Source organism: Chanodichthys erythropterus, chromosome 18 (genome assembly GCF_024489055.1).
Source record: "Chanodichthys erythropterus isolate Z2021 chromosome 18, ASM2448905v1, whole genome shotgun sequence".
NCBI lineage: Eukaryota > Metazoa > Chordata > Actinopteri > Cypriniformes > Xenocyprididae > Chanodichthys > Chanodichthys erythropterus.
Window position 1 is genome coordinate 14019885 of NC_090238.1, and position 15094 is coordinate 14034978.

General features: G+C 36.2%; 2 protein-coding genes across 3 annotated transcripts in view; one reads left to right on the forward strand and one right to left on the reverse strand.

Moving 5' to 3' along the window:
* Window positions 1-8730: 8730 nt before the first annotated feature.
* Window positions 8731-10146, forward strand: gja10a (gap junction protein alpha 10 a). The gene has a single exon (XM_067366861.1). The coding sequence runs from the start codon at window positions 8731-8733 to the stop codon at window positions 10144-10146; it is 1416 nt and encodes a 471-aa protein (XP_067222962.1).
* Window positions 10147-11126: 980 nt separating this feature from the next.
* Window positions 11127-15094, reverse strand: part of bach2a (BTB and CNC homology 1, basic leucine zipper transcription factor 2a) — a 32722-nt gene continuing 28754 nt past the window's right edge. The window contains exons 4-6 of one of the 2 annotated variants that reach the window (XR_010892501.1): window positions 13639-13845; window positions 11927-13553; window positions 11127-11530 (exon numbers count right to left, since the gene is read on the reverse strand). Coding sequence is in view for 1 of the 2 variants with exons in the window: in XM_067366860.1 (XP_067222961.1) it covers window positions 13107-13553; window positions 13639-13845 (654 nt within the window). In the remaining variant the exon portion in view is untranslated. Of the gene's footprint in view, window positions 11531-11575; window positions 13554-13638; window positions 13846-15094 lie in introns of those variants that run through there. The other variant, XM_067366860.1, reaches the window with a different exon arrangement.

Genomic DNA, 15094 nt, shown 5'->3' on the forward strand with positions numbered 1-15094 from the left:
TAATACATTTCGTCATCATTTACTCACCATCTTTGTGACCATCTCTCATAACAGGGTTGAAAAAGATTCAGAATTGAAAAATTGGCTTCCTTTTATTGAGCGGGAATGTGACTTGGATTGGCCACAGCCTACAGGAAGTTCATATGGGATTTGAATGGCAATGACAGGGAGAAGAAATCAAAACAGGGAGAAGAAATCAAAACAGGTAATGCATTCTGGGAAATGACAAAAAAGTGTTGTGACTCTCCGGAAAAAATATATTAAGTAAATGCAAATTTCTATAGGTGGTTTTTCATAGATTTAATTTTCTATTCAATGAAAGTTAATAAGGACTGCTCTATCAAAAGAATAAATAGATATATACATACAAATATAAACAATATAAATAATATAAGTAATATATATTGAGTATAATGATTTCTGAAGGATCATGAGACACTGAAGACATGCGTAATGGTGCTAAAAATTCAGCTTTGCCATCACAGGAATAAATTATGAATATTTAATTATTAATTAAATTCTAAAATATATTAAAAAATTAAAGTTTTTTTAAAATCATAATAATACTTTACAATATTACCGTACTGTATTTTTGATTAAAGCTTGGATGACCATAAGATACTTTTTTCAAAGACATACTGTAAACTTAACCAACCCCGAATAGTAGCGTGTGTATGTGTTTTTTATTTATATATATATATATATAAAATGTAAGAATGTAAAAATTTTCATATTTGTATAAACTATTACTTTAAATGTGACTAAATTATCTTCACTCCAACAATATGGACTTGTAGCTTGTGTGGATTGCAATATTGTGAATTAGGAAACTGTTGTATAGAAATGTTTTCAGTCAATCAATTAGTAATGGCTAGATAAATAGTTAAGATATTTTTTTATTTACCTTAGATAGAATTACTGTAAGTTAGATACTTGTTGTTGTAAAGTATGACATATTGTTCATTTCTCCAGTCTGTGTACCTGTACATACAAAATATAAATAAAATTGTAATTGTTGTAATTAAATGTAATGTAATTTAACTTGAGAATAAAGAGAAATGTATGCAAAGAATGCAGTATTTATTGTCGTGATTGATGATACATGTGAAAGTTATTAAAAGTTTGGCGAGGCAAATGTTGTATAACAGGTCATGATCCGCCATGACCTCTGCAGCACCACATTTCTGTTTTGCAGGGGTCTAACACATCGCATAATCATCCTATATATATATATATATATATATATATATATATATGTATATATTAGTATATGATTTCATTAGTGAATCTCCTCGTTTCATACTTTTCATTAAGAATTTATATCTTTTCCACTAAATAATTAATTGTTTATAATAAATCTGAGATTGAAAACTAATACTTTGAAACTCAAGTACAAGACAATACTAAAATAAAATAAATAAATAAAAAATACAATCTTCGAAGTCTTATGTTATTTTTAGATGTTTAAGGGAATGCTATTCACGTTCTGTTCGTTACCTCGTTCACACCCAAAATCTGTTCTCGGTAAATATCCGCAGGCATGACAGAATCTCATTATCTCCAAACAGTCAGATCAGGGCTGCACGAGTCTGTATTGATTGAAATGGATCAGAGTGAAGTAATCTATCAGCATGGTGGACGGCCATCCAACTGCCTCCATCCATTTTCGAACTCCCGCCCCAACAACAAAATGTTTTTACACTTCAACAAAAACAAAATGCTGTTACATTGTTACCAATTTTTATTTTTTAATATTTAAATTGGCAATGAAAAAACAAAGGAAAAGATATACTGTAAAATTAATGACTTGGCTCTCTGAAATACTTGATTGTGATTGGTCAATATGGAATTCTGCTGAAAAATAATTTCTCTAAACTGCATATCAGAGCATTGTGCCTGGCAACCAGTCTTTCACATTGTGCAACCTTGATGTCTCTTTTATCACTTTGCATTCTTTTCTTTTCTTTTTTTTAGGGCCCAAGCCCTGAGGAGCGAAGGGCCCTTTTGTTCTCCTTAGGTAATTTTTTATTATTTTTTTTTTTTTTACTTACGGACACTTTTGGGTCCCTTATCATGCTCAAAAACTCTGCACACATGTTGGAATCATTGTCCATCATTGTCCCCTTTTCACCCACAGTAACCAAACTTCATACAGTTATAGAGCTCATCAGCACAAACAATTTTTGCACTCTGATTTTGATGAAACTTCCGCTGTGTGTTCGTTGTAGTTACTATTGTGAGTCAAAGTCATAGTGCCACCAACTGGTAGCAAAAGTGTCACTTTCAATGTGCTTTGAAATCTCCCTCTTATTTTTACCCGATTTGCTTCAGTCTTCATAGAATAATGACAAGACACTGTAGATGTAGACCTGTGAAAAGGATTCTTGATATCTTGAATACTGTTGTCATGGCAGTGCGTCAAACTTTCATATTCTTTTTGGGTATTTTTTAGTGTTTAGCATTCAAATTGCATGAAACTCAACACACCTAAGAGTTGTCATCTAGAAGACATGGGGAAAAGCCTTAGAAATGGGTGTGGAGTAGGGGCTCTATAGCACCACCTTTTGATAAAAGTGTTAGTTTTACCTACAATCACCAAACTCGGTACATATATTATTCTCATCAACCCAGACAACTTTCTAATTTAGTCATTAGCTCCAAGCCTCCGACCAACAGGAAGTCAGATATTTTTGTTTGAATGTGGATTTTTCGAACCAAGCTCTGAATTTTAACTACTGTTCCAAAGGCCAGCATACAATTCACACAAAACTTTCTTAGCCTATTGTCCAATATATTGAAGATAAGATAAATTGTCAACAGGTATTGGATATCTTAAAAGGTGTTACCATGGCAAGGGATTAAAGTAATGACAGTCGCATATCTTGTAAATAATAAATTACACACCATTTATTTCTATATAAATTAATACAAATATTAGAAATAAACACATTTCATTCTATTTTTTAATAAAGCAGCATTTGTAAATTAAAAATAGGCAGATTAGTGCCAACTGTGTGTGTGTGTGTGTGTGTGTGTGTGTGTGTGTGTGTCAGTTACACTCTTGATGGTTTAGAGTTGAACCCTTTCATTGTTGTGAGCTTTTGCCTGCATTAAAGGATAAGAAATCACCTTGACTTTTACTATACACATTTGAAACACAAAATAAAGGCATAGAACCAGTTTATTTGTAGGGCACTGACAACATAGTTTTATAATTAAGTAGGTAGGTTAATAATTACATTTAAACAAAGACCTTGAGATAAATAAGGACTTATGAAATTTTGAGCTGCAAAATATAACTTTGCACTCATTTGAAATTGACCAATGACATATCCTATGACATGATATTCATCTAAATTTAAATTATCTCATTAATGTGGCTGTTGTGGTTCACAGTCATAGTGGCACCAGCTGCTGCAGTAAATGTGGCGTATACACTGCTTTCCAAATTATTATGCAATTGACATATCAGTAAGATTTCAGTACAATAAACATTCAGATTTTAGTTTTTCTAAGAAAATGTTTGTTTGTTTATTTATCCATGTCTTTTTAGATAACTGGTATCAATCTCAGACAAAATAATTTGCCAGATCTATGGAAACCCTACTTAGAGGTTGTTCCACATTATTAAGCAAGTCACAGTTCTCATGCCATATGGGAGGAAGAAAGATCTTTCTGAAGATGAAAAGCATGAAATGGTGCAATGATGTGCAAAAGGCATGAAAACAACTAATACTGTGTGAAACTGAATGGAGATTATCGAATTATCATAGGATTGGTGAGTGATTTAGAGCACAGCAGAACTCGGTCAGATAAAGGATTATTAATGAAAGTTCCTGTCAAAAAAAATGTATTGTATTAAACAGGCAGCTATAAAAAAAGCCAGTGTTGAGCAGCAAACAGGTATTTGAAGCTGCTGGTGTCTCTGGAGTCTCAAGAAGCTCTCCATGCAGGCTGGCAGTCGTGCGTAAAGATGCATTTTAGACACCACTAACCAAACCTCACAAAGAGAAACATTTTCAGTGGGTGTAGAAATACATTTTCAAACAGTTTTATTGCTGTGGTGTTTTTTTGCAGCATGGGATAGTGCATAGTGCATTGTACAATAGTGCATTGTACTATGCACTATCCTCCTTTTTATACCAAATGGCCAGTTATGAACTCCACATCTCTTGCAAAAGTCATTTTAATACCCTCCATCTCACTTCCCAGTATTCCAGCCCAAATCATCATTCACCAGCTCCTTGCTGACGTCCCAGTCTTGTTGGAACGTGGTGGCCATTCACCAACCATCCAGAAATCCATCCATTTAGACCATCCATTGTAGTACGGCATTAGTCAGTGAATAAAACTATTTAAAAATGAGTCTTCATGTATTTCTAAACCCACTGTAAATGTTTCTCTCTGTGAGGTTTGGTTAGTGGTGTCTAAAATGCATCTTTACGCACGACTGCCAGCCTGCATGGAGAGTTTCTTGAGACTCCAGAGACACCAGCAGCTTCAAATACCTGTTTGCTGCTCAACACTGGCTTTTTTTTTTTTTAAAGCTGCCCTTTTAATGCAATTAATTTTTTTGACAGGAACTTTCCTCAGTAAGTCTTTATCTGACCGAGTTCTGCTGTGCTCTAAATCTCTCACAAATCTTATGATAATTCAATAATCTCCATTCAGTTTCACACAATATTAGTTGTTTTCATGCCTTTTGCACATCATTGCACCATTTCATGCTTTTCATCTTCAAAAAGATCTTTCTTTGTCCCCATATTGCATGAGAACTGTGACTTGCTTAATAATGTGGAACAACCTGTATGTAGGGTTTCCATAGATCTGGCAAATTATTTTGTCTGAGATTGATACCAGTTATCTAAAAAGACATGGATAAATAAACGAACAAACATTTTCTTGGAAAAACTAAAATCTGTATGCTTGTAGTACAGAAATCTTACTGATTTGTCTCTTGCATAATAATTTGGAACGCAGTGTACAAACAACAGGGGGTCACATAATAAAATAAGTTAAATCAATATTTCATGCACTCAGAAAAAAGGTACAAAAGCTGTCAATATCCTTTCGAGAGGTACTAATATGTACCATTTAGGAACTAATATGTGCACTTCAGGGCTTTTCACACAAAAAGTTAATCCTGGGTGATTCTAAACCCCACTTAAATTGAATCCTGGGTTATCTTGATTCACATTTAACACAGCTGATCATTTTCCCCTGGGTTGAACAATTAATCCTGTATATTCGTAAACTTTACATTCCTAAACCCTGGGGTAACATCCTTATTACCATATTTTCGGTGTCATTGTCACTGATTGGACGAAACCTGCCAGCAATATGTTTAAGGCTTTAAAACTGCGCGTCCTCATTTTATATATATATTAGGGCTGTCAAATAATTAATCATGATTAATCAATACAAAATAAAAGTTTGAGTTTGCATAATATATGTGGGTGTAGTGTGTGTAATTAATATGTATATATAAATACACACAAATTAATGTATATGTTTAAGAGAAATATGGTATTTATGTACAAGATATTTTTATTTATATATAATATATAATAAATAAAACTATAAATTAATACATATACTTGTAAATATTTCTCAAATATATACATGAATGTGTTTGTATTTATATATACATATTAATTACACACACTACACCCACATATATTATGCAAACTCAAACTTTTATTTTGTATTGATTAATCATGATTAATTATTTGACAGCCCTAATATATATATATATATATATATATATACAGTACAGTCCAAAAGTTTGGAACCACTAAGATTTTTTATGTTTTTAAAAGAAGTTTCGTCTGCTCACCAAGGCTACATTTATTTAATTAAAAATACAGTAAAAAACAGTAATATTGTGAAATATTATTACAATTTAAAATAACTGTGTACTATTTAAATATATTTGACAAAGTAATTTATTCCTGTGATGCAAAGCTGAATTTCCAGCATCGTTACTCCAGTCTTCAGTGTCACATGATCCTTCAGAAATCATTCTAATATGCTGATTTGCTGCTCAATAAACATTTATGATTATTTTCAATGTTGAAAACAGTTGTGTACTTTTTTTTTTTCAGGATTCCTTGATGAATAGAAAGTTCAAAAGAACAGCATTTATCTGAAATACAAAGCTTTTGTAGCATTATTCACTACCGTTCAAAAGTTTGGGGTCAGTAAGAATTTTTATTTTTATTTTTTTGAAAAGAAATTAAAGAAATGAATACTTTTATTCAGCAAGGATGCATTAAATCAATCAAAAGTGGCAGTAAAGACATTTATAATGTTACAAAAGATTAGATTTCAGATAAACACTGTTCTTTTGAACTTTCTATTCATCAAATAATCCTGAAAAAAAAAATTGTACACAAATATTTTGTACAATTGTACACATTGAATGTTTCTTGAGCAGCAGATCAGCATATTAGAATGATCATGTGACACTGAAGACTGGAGTAACGATGCTGAAAATTCAGCTTTGCATCACAGGAATAAATTACTTTGTGAAATATATTCAAATAGAAAACAGTTATTTTAAATTGTAATAATATTTCACAATATTACTGTTTTTACTGTATTTTTAATTAAATAAATGTAGCCTTGGTGAGCAGACGAAACTTCTTTTAAAAACATTAAAAATCTTAGTGGTTCCAAACTTTTGGACTGTACTGTATATAATATATAATATATAGCCAATTGTACTTTCAAGTTTACCCTGAATGGACTTTTCGGACTATAAAGGTAAAACTGAAACAGTATCTTCTTTACTTTAATTGACATTTTTCCCCTCAAACACTGAAACTACTGTTAGGCCTACAATGCACAGTGTTTTTGTGACTGTACAAAGCATGTGAACATGAGGCATGCTATTGGCTGTCCGTTGCTATGCAATGCTATGCAGTATATATTATGTACCTTTAAGATACTAATAGGGGTAAATATGCTACAAAGGTAAAAATAAAAACAAGCTTTTCTGTTGTTTTATTATTTATTTGGTGAGCAGCCACATAATAAGTGAAATAATGTACAAAAGTTGCACATTCACAATGGAACAAGACTGTCAGACATATGGTTTCATCACAAATATGATTATTTTTGCACTTATGCACTTTAAGTAGGCTACAGTTTCCTCAATTTAATAAAACAGTTCCTCAAAAAATAACTGTGTTAGCCCCAGTCAAGGCAATTAGATCAAATGAAGAACCACAGAACAAAGACCAATAGAGGATGTTCTGCCATTCGTTCTCTCTCTCTCTCTTTCTTTTTTTTTTTTTTACAGTCTATGCTTGGTACCGTATGAACTCATTATGTAATGCAACGTTCCTGATGTGACTTCTGGCATTTGCAGTTCAAGCTTCTGCAAGGGAAAATCAAATCAATCCCCCATTGACTCTGTCAGCATGTGATGGAAAGCTAATTAAAGGCCCCGAGGGACGGCTGGTCATTTTATGAAGCATGTAGTGTGATCGGCGGGATGATCCAGTTGTGCAGTGCCTGAGAGGTTTGGGCAGGGACGAATCAGGATAATAAAATCACGTGCACATGCTGATTGGTGGATCATGGCTTGCCACGTTCCCTTCTGTTGTTTCAATATAAAACCATGTTTTGTTTTGTTTTGAATCAATTGCTATTGGATTTATAGGGTAAAAGCACAATGTTGTGCAAATATGCTTTTAATGAGATTTGTGGCACATAAAACCAGAAAAAAGAACATGCTAAACAAATCACTGCAGTATTGATGGATTGAGTTTAGGAGGGGGGGCCTGATGCAATCGAGTGCAAGGTCTTTCATTTGACATTGAGTGCTCGCAAACGTAAACAACATGGAAAGCTTTAGCACAAACTCAAAGGGGAACACAAAGGAAAATGGTGAAATATATTTCACATGTATTGTTTTGTGCTAGGTGCTGGGTCAGATAAAAAAGATCACAATCAATGCAGTTTGCTTTGAAACTGGGCTTGACTAATTGGCTAGCTTAAGAATAATGGTTAAATAGGATGAATATGCATGCTTACAAAAGTTTGAGACCCATTTTGTTGTTCGAGTCAACCCGGTAGTTGAGCCAAAATGAGTGGGATTGCATGAATACGGCTTGCATGATATCTTGATATTTTGTGTGGCAGAACATTGTATCGACTGCATGAGGGACATTGGGTTGGTTGGCATCGCGGCAACTTTTTATGTGTGTGGGGGTGCTGTTTTCAGCAATTGCTTAATAAGATCTGCCATGGGGCATTGTCCCGTCAGCTTCTGATCAATTTCTACATCCTGTGAACTCACTGCATGCAACAACTGTGGGGAACATTCACTGTAGCCGACATTATGCTGAGAGACTAGCTGCATTTTTAATGTGCAAACTCCATTGCTGTAAAATGAAGGAATGATTTTCCTTGTTGGAGAAAACATGCTTGTTTATACACCAAGGAAACTAGACAGCAAATCCCACTGAAATGTAAGTGCATTTTAGTTTGGTTTTGCGGATAATGCTTTGATTAGCTTAGTTTGTTTGTGTCTATGAACTATCATTTTGAGCAAAATTAAATACGAGCAGTTTGTTGTTGCATGTGCATGTTGCATTTTTTGTTTGTCGGATACCTAATGCATGTTGGCTAATGCATAAATGCTGAGAATAGACCAACTTGAGCAGTAGGCTAAACTCATATTTTCTTTTGTCTTAAACTAAGCACTGACATGTGGCGGTGAAGATGGGGGACTGGAACTTGTTGGGGAGCATTTTAGAGGAGGTTCATATTCACTCCACCATCGTGGGTAAAATCTGGCTGACCATCCTGTTCATATTCCGGATGTTGGTTCTTGGCGTGGCGGCCGAGGACGTTTGGGTGGACGAGCAAAGCGAGTTCATCTGCAACACGGACCAGCCGGGATGCAAGAACGTCTGCTACGACCAGGCATTCCCGATATCGCTCATTCGCTTCTGGGTACTGCAGATCATTTTTGTTTCCTCGCCTTCGCTGGTCTACATGGGACATGCTCTGTACCGGCTGAGGGCTTTGGAGAAAGAACGACACAGGAGGAAAATCCAGCTGCGAGCCGAGCTGGAAGAAACAGAGCCCCTCTTGGAGGAGCACAAGAAGTTGGAGAAGGAACTGAGGAGGCTGGAAGAGCAGAAGAAAATGAAGAAGGCTCCTTTGAGGGGCTCCTTGCTGCGCACATATATTATTCATATCCTTACCAGATCAGTGGTGGAAGTGGCGTTCATTGTGGGGCAGTATATCTTATATGGCATAGGACTGGATCCTTTGTACAAGTGCGAGAGGGTGCCTTGCCCGAACAGCGTGGACTGTTACGTCTCCAGGCCGACAGAGAAGACCATCTTCATGGTTTTCATGATTGTCATTGCAGGGGTTTCGTTGTTCCTCAACCTCATGGAAATATCCCACCTGGGGGTGAGAAAAATTAAGCAGACTTTAAGGGGACTCAAGTTTGTCGAGGACGACAGTCTTTGCAAACCCAAGCATTCGACCATTCAGCAACTGTGTGTGATGTCGGACTTGTCGCCCCACAAAAACCCGCAGTTGAAAACTTTTATCCCGCCGGGGCAAACGGACCCACCGCTGTTCTTTACCAGCGCTTGCGTCGGCTCAAGCAACGACATGTTGCGGCATAACAGTTTTGCCGCGGCCACCCTCCCAGTGTCCTGCATAACCCAGCAGCCCCGCCAAATGCGCCAGCCTAGCCAGGGTATGATCCATGAACTGCACTCCCAGGCGTCCATGGAGCTGCTAGAGGACCGGGAAAACAGAGACCAGCATCTAGAGAGCAGTAACGGCTCAGAGAGGGACGTTAGGCCTTTTAACTCGGGTCATCTGGGTTCTGAGAGTCATACCGAAATACCAGCCTGCCTTCGCAACGCTCTGCACAGGCCCAGCCGATTGCCGGACCTGGGAAACGATACTTTGGAGTCCTCCGAGAGCGACTTTTGTCAACCGAACAGAAAAGCCAGTTTCATGGCCCGTATGCCCTCAGACAGCATGTCCGGCAGTCCGTCCTGTCCCTCCACTAGGAGTTCGGAGTCCGAGCTGGGCTCCCTCAATGACCTGCCCATGAACCCACCACCAGGGGGAGGACGACGGATGTCCATGGCAAGTAGACACAAATGACACACAACCACTCAGATGGTCAAATAGACATTTAAAAGCTTTCAAAATGATTTTTTTTTTTTGCCTACACTATCAGAAACAAAAGGTACGGCACTGTCACTAGGGCAGTATCCAAAGGTACATATTTGTACCTTACTTACCCGTAAATGGTACTTTAAAAGTGCATATTAGTACCTGAATTAGTTCACTTTTGTATCTTAGGGTACTGCCCCAGTGACAAGCGCCGTACCTTTTTTTTGACAATGTATATATTTATATATAGAATTTACGTATTTTAGAAGAGTAAAATGAATCGATTTTGTGGTTATTAACAAAAGAATTCTGCTAAAACTCTAAGAACCAACAGAAATTGTGTGGATAATGATAATATGAATGATTGCTTTTCAAATTTGTTTACTGACATGAAAATGTCCTTTTTTTTTTTTTTTTTTTACAGAGTGTATTCTTGGATATCTCTTCCATCATGAAAAAGTGAAAGTGAGAAGGACAGAAGGACAACAGGAATGTAACAGGCCGTTCATGAGCAGAAATGAATGGAGATATCAGCAACAAATGGTTTAACTCTGATCTGCTCTGCTGGGGAAGCACTGGTTTAATGCAGCTTTATTGTGTTATAAATAGTGCTGTTTTGTACCGTTCGTTTTTTAATTGCAAGCACCTTAATTTACCAGTAAAGCATGGTGTACAGCTTTTCCATGTCTAATTATGGAAGCCAAAATACATCTATGCATATTTATAAAAGCTTCAGACCTTCAGACAGCTGGCAAAAAAGAGAACATTTTAAATCATTTAGCTTACATCCATAAAATGTGATGCAAGCTGATGGATCCTTACATCAACTTACGAAGAAAATAAAAAGTTTTCTTATTTCCAAAAGTGTTTGTGTTTGAATTCAGGGTGAATACAGATCATGCAAATTTTATATTCCTCAGAGCAAATGATGCAAAACACATTCAATCTGCATAAAACATGCGTGGCAATTTATTTAATATCCTAGTAGACAAATTCAATGTGGACACATTCAAGAATGTAACAAATACAGATTATGAACATTGAGGTCACAACTTTTCAAGATTTAATTAACAAAAGAAAGCAAAACAATCATTTTCAAAGAATCCCACAAATAACTATAAACAGAATATGTACAATACATACAAAATCTACATAAAAGAAATTATTGTAAAACGTCTTTTAAAAAGGTTGTAAACCAGTTCTGCTACAGACCTTGTCCGAGACGAGAGGTATATCGATTTTACAGGTAGATCTGCGAATGTCCAAACTCTCCCTACTGCATGTAAACTAATAATGAATATTCGTATTTGCCCTTATCACAGTGTTCATATAACAACTGTGGTGCATCATATAACAAAGGCATGATAAAATGCTTTATCCAAATCCAAATTCAAAGGTCATGGAGAGAGAGAGAGAGAAAAAAAAAAAAATCAGAATATGCACAGAATTCTTAAGAATTTAATCTGGTAATTTGTGAGACATTTGAAGTCTTGACAGTCAATTATTTGGAAGTTGTCGTTTATGGTGCACAAATTAACCCACATGACTATATGAGATTTTTTTAAGGCCACAACAATTTGATTTTTGGCCAATACAGACTTAAACTAACATGTAACATGTTCAATCAGAATCCCAGAAGTTTTAGTACAAACAAAATATTAAAAACACAGCTTTAATCATGTCTTATCTGTCATTAAAGTCATGCAGTTCACAATAATTTGAAGTAAATAGACTTAATTAAAACAGTAAAACATATACCCCATCTCACCTTTGAACTTTAGTATTGTGACGATACAGATGTAAGTCACTTAAAGCAACAACAATGTAATGCAGCATTGAGATTTCTCCAACTGTTGTCACCTTAAGGCTTGAACTTTCACCTCATGTAATTAAATCAAACATGTAAAAGTGTTAGAGTTCCACTGAATTGAAAGAGGGATGGTATTGGAAACTTTTAACGGTGAAAACATTACAACCACGGAAATAACTGGGAGTGGAGTGTGGTTACGTGTACAAACTTTTTAACATTTAAAAAAAATGATAAAGGTCCGCACCCACCACCAATATATAACCAAAACATAAGAGAGAAAAATAATATTGATTTGCTTATCTGACAACAGTAAAATGATAATGTGCGTAACACCCTGAAGGAATCAAGTCAGATCGGAGAGATCTAAATGTGAGCTGCCAAAATAAACAAAGTCAGAATGAGTAATTTACTAAAGTTTGCTTGGAGAGTTTTATACATAACAGACATCCCTGATCAAACATTTTAACAGTCTAGAAAACTGAGCTTCGGAAAAACCTATAGAAAAAATCTGGACCGTATGAAATGGTGCTTCATCACAAAATATCGGAGGGGACAATCATATAGGCAGCCAATCGTCATTTATGATCTATTCTGACCTTTTGTAGAGAGAGAAAGAGATCAGATGTTCATTTCTCTGCGTGGAAAAACAGATTGCTCAGCTTCTTGCAAATTCAGGTGAGCAGCTGTTTAGTTTCTCTGTTATCTGATTTCGTTTTTTTCTTTACGCACATTAGGAATGCTTGAACGCACAATAGGTGCAAAACACTTTCAAACACTCAATATCACATTTGCATATGCTGCATGATTTGAAGTTGCCTTGCCACAAAAACAAAGTCTGCAATTCCTGAGATAAATGTGAGAACAATTTATTTATATATATATATATATATAATAAAAGAAATTGAAAGTGATAAATGATTTTAGCATCCTATACAGCATGTACGAGAACACATCCATTTACACAAAAAAAAAAAAAAAAAATCAGGTGCAACATGTAAACAGAACAGTCACCTAAAATAGCAACAAATAAAACTTAACACTGGGAAAAAAAGAAGAAGAAAAAAAAAAAAAAAAGTAAAATTTGAACACGTACTTAACCAATACTCGTGTTAAAAGATAAAAATGCAGTTTACCCGACTCAGTTTCTTTCAGGGAGCTCTTCTGTTGTACACTTCTCGGTCATTTCCTGGCAGAAATCAATCGTCACACTTGAGCTGCCCATCTGGGAGGGCTCTGACCTCGCAGAGGTGACAGTGTCCTGGGGCGGCACAGCATCTCTGTCCACTCTAATGTGCGGGTGTGAAGGATGGGCTATGGTGTGACAGTCAGGGGATGACACTATGCTGCCATGTGAGGTGAGGGTGATGTCTATACTGGTTGGACTGGGAGATATTCTAAGGTCTGTACCAGTTGAACCAGATAAAACTGGGTCTGGTTGTAGATTATATAGAGATCGAGACTGATCCGGACTCCATTGTTCCTCCCTGCAGACCTCCTGAGAGAGAAAGGAGAAGTTTTCCCACAGCTCCCCCATGCAGGTCTTTAAATGGCTGCGCTCGGTTAGGAGCTTCTGTCTCTCGCAGACCTAAGCAGGAGAAACACACATAGTAAAGAAGGTGACAATCTAGAGATTCTGGAGGAACGTGCAAGCAAACACTTGTGTTGCCTACCAATTTGTGAATCTCACGCTCCAGATTTTGGATGCAGTCCAGCTTTCTTTTCCTGCAGCGCTGAGCTGCGATGCGGTTTTTACTGCGGCGTCTCATGTCGTGGATGAAGTCTAGCTGATCCGAGGTCAGTTTATGCATCTTTATCATCAGCTGAAAGTCGTTGCGTGGAAGCTCTGTGATCTGGTCGACTGAGAAAGGCAGTTTCACCTGCAAGTGTACAGCACATTATAGTTAGATGCATTTATATACTTGAAAAAGCAAATATAAACAAATTACAAAACAAATATAATATATTTATTTGGCACATCCTTCACACCACAAAATATGATGCTTCACCACTAGATGACACTGCCATCTAACTTGTATGAAGTGTTTTATTTATTTGCGTTCAGAGCCCTGATAGTACAGGCCTCGTCTCCTCCAATGAGAAAACTTATCAAACTCATCAAATATAAAACATTAGAAATATCAGAATATGAACAATATCAGAATATATATTAGTAGTTAGTATATATATATGCTATATGATGATAAAATTATTCAATATCAGATCAGTAGATATTTTTGGTCTTTTACACATAATAATGGATTTTAGGTATACAATACCATTCGAAAGTTTGGGGTCAGTAAGATTTTATGGATTAAAGTTGTTTTGAAATAAATGATTACTTTTATTCAGCAAGGAAACATTAAATTGATCAATTGAGTGTCAGATCAGTGAGAGTAAAGGCATTTATAATGTTAAAATATTTCCATTTCAAATAAATGCTGTTGTTTTGAACTTTTCTATTCATCAACGAGTCCTGAAAAAATGTATCAAAGAGCTTCATTTTACTGTCTTTAGATGGTTCAGCCAATCACAGTACAGCTCTAAAATGAAAATGTGCACAGGACACGTTATGGTTCAATTACAAATTCTGCAAACAGAGTATAACCTGTATTGTTGTTTCAGTGCAATGACAGAGATGAAACCTGACTTAAAACTCCAAGGGAGTCCGTCATGACGAATACTCCCTCTCTCTGTGGTGACCTTGTGCCACTGCTCAGTCTGTGTAAAATGGAGATCTATATTTAACCACTCTACTACACAGAGCTCTGTAATAAGGCTAGAATGACAGATTAGGCTTCCAGCAGCACAGGCACGTTTTCTCCTCTCCTTCTCTCTGAAGTCAGGTCGTTTCTGGGAGAAGACACTCATACTGTGAAGTAGGGCTCATCTGTTAGCCAGTGAGGTGAAGCGGCCCATCATCAGATGGGAGCCTGGGGGCCGCTGCCCCACTTCTGTCTGGGGACCTGCAGCTGGGAGCTTTGAGCTCCGGTGGAATGAAGGACAGAATAAAGACGGCTATAGAAAGATTGTTTCTGCAGAGATTTCTACGCTATATTGGGTGGACATTTTTTTAACCTAATTTTCCTTTTATTTGTGACTAATAAAAAAAGGTGTCAAAAAGTAGCA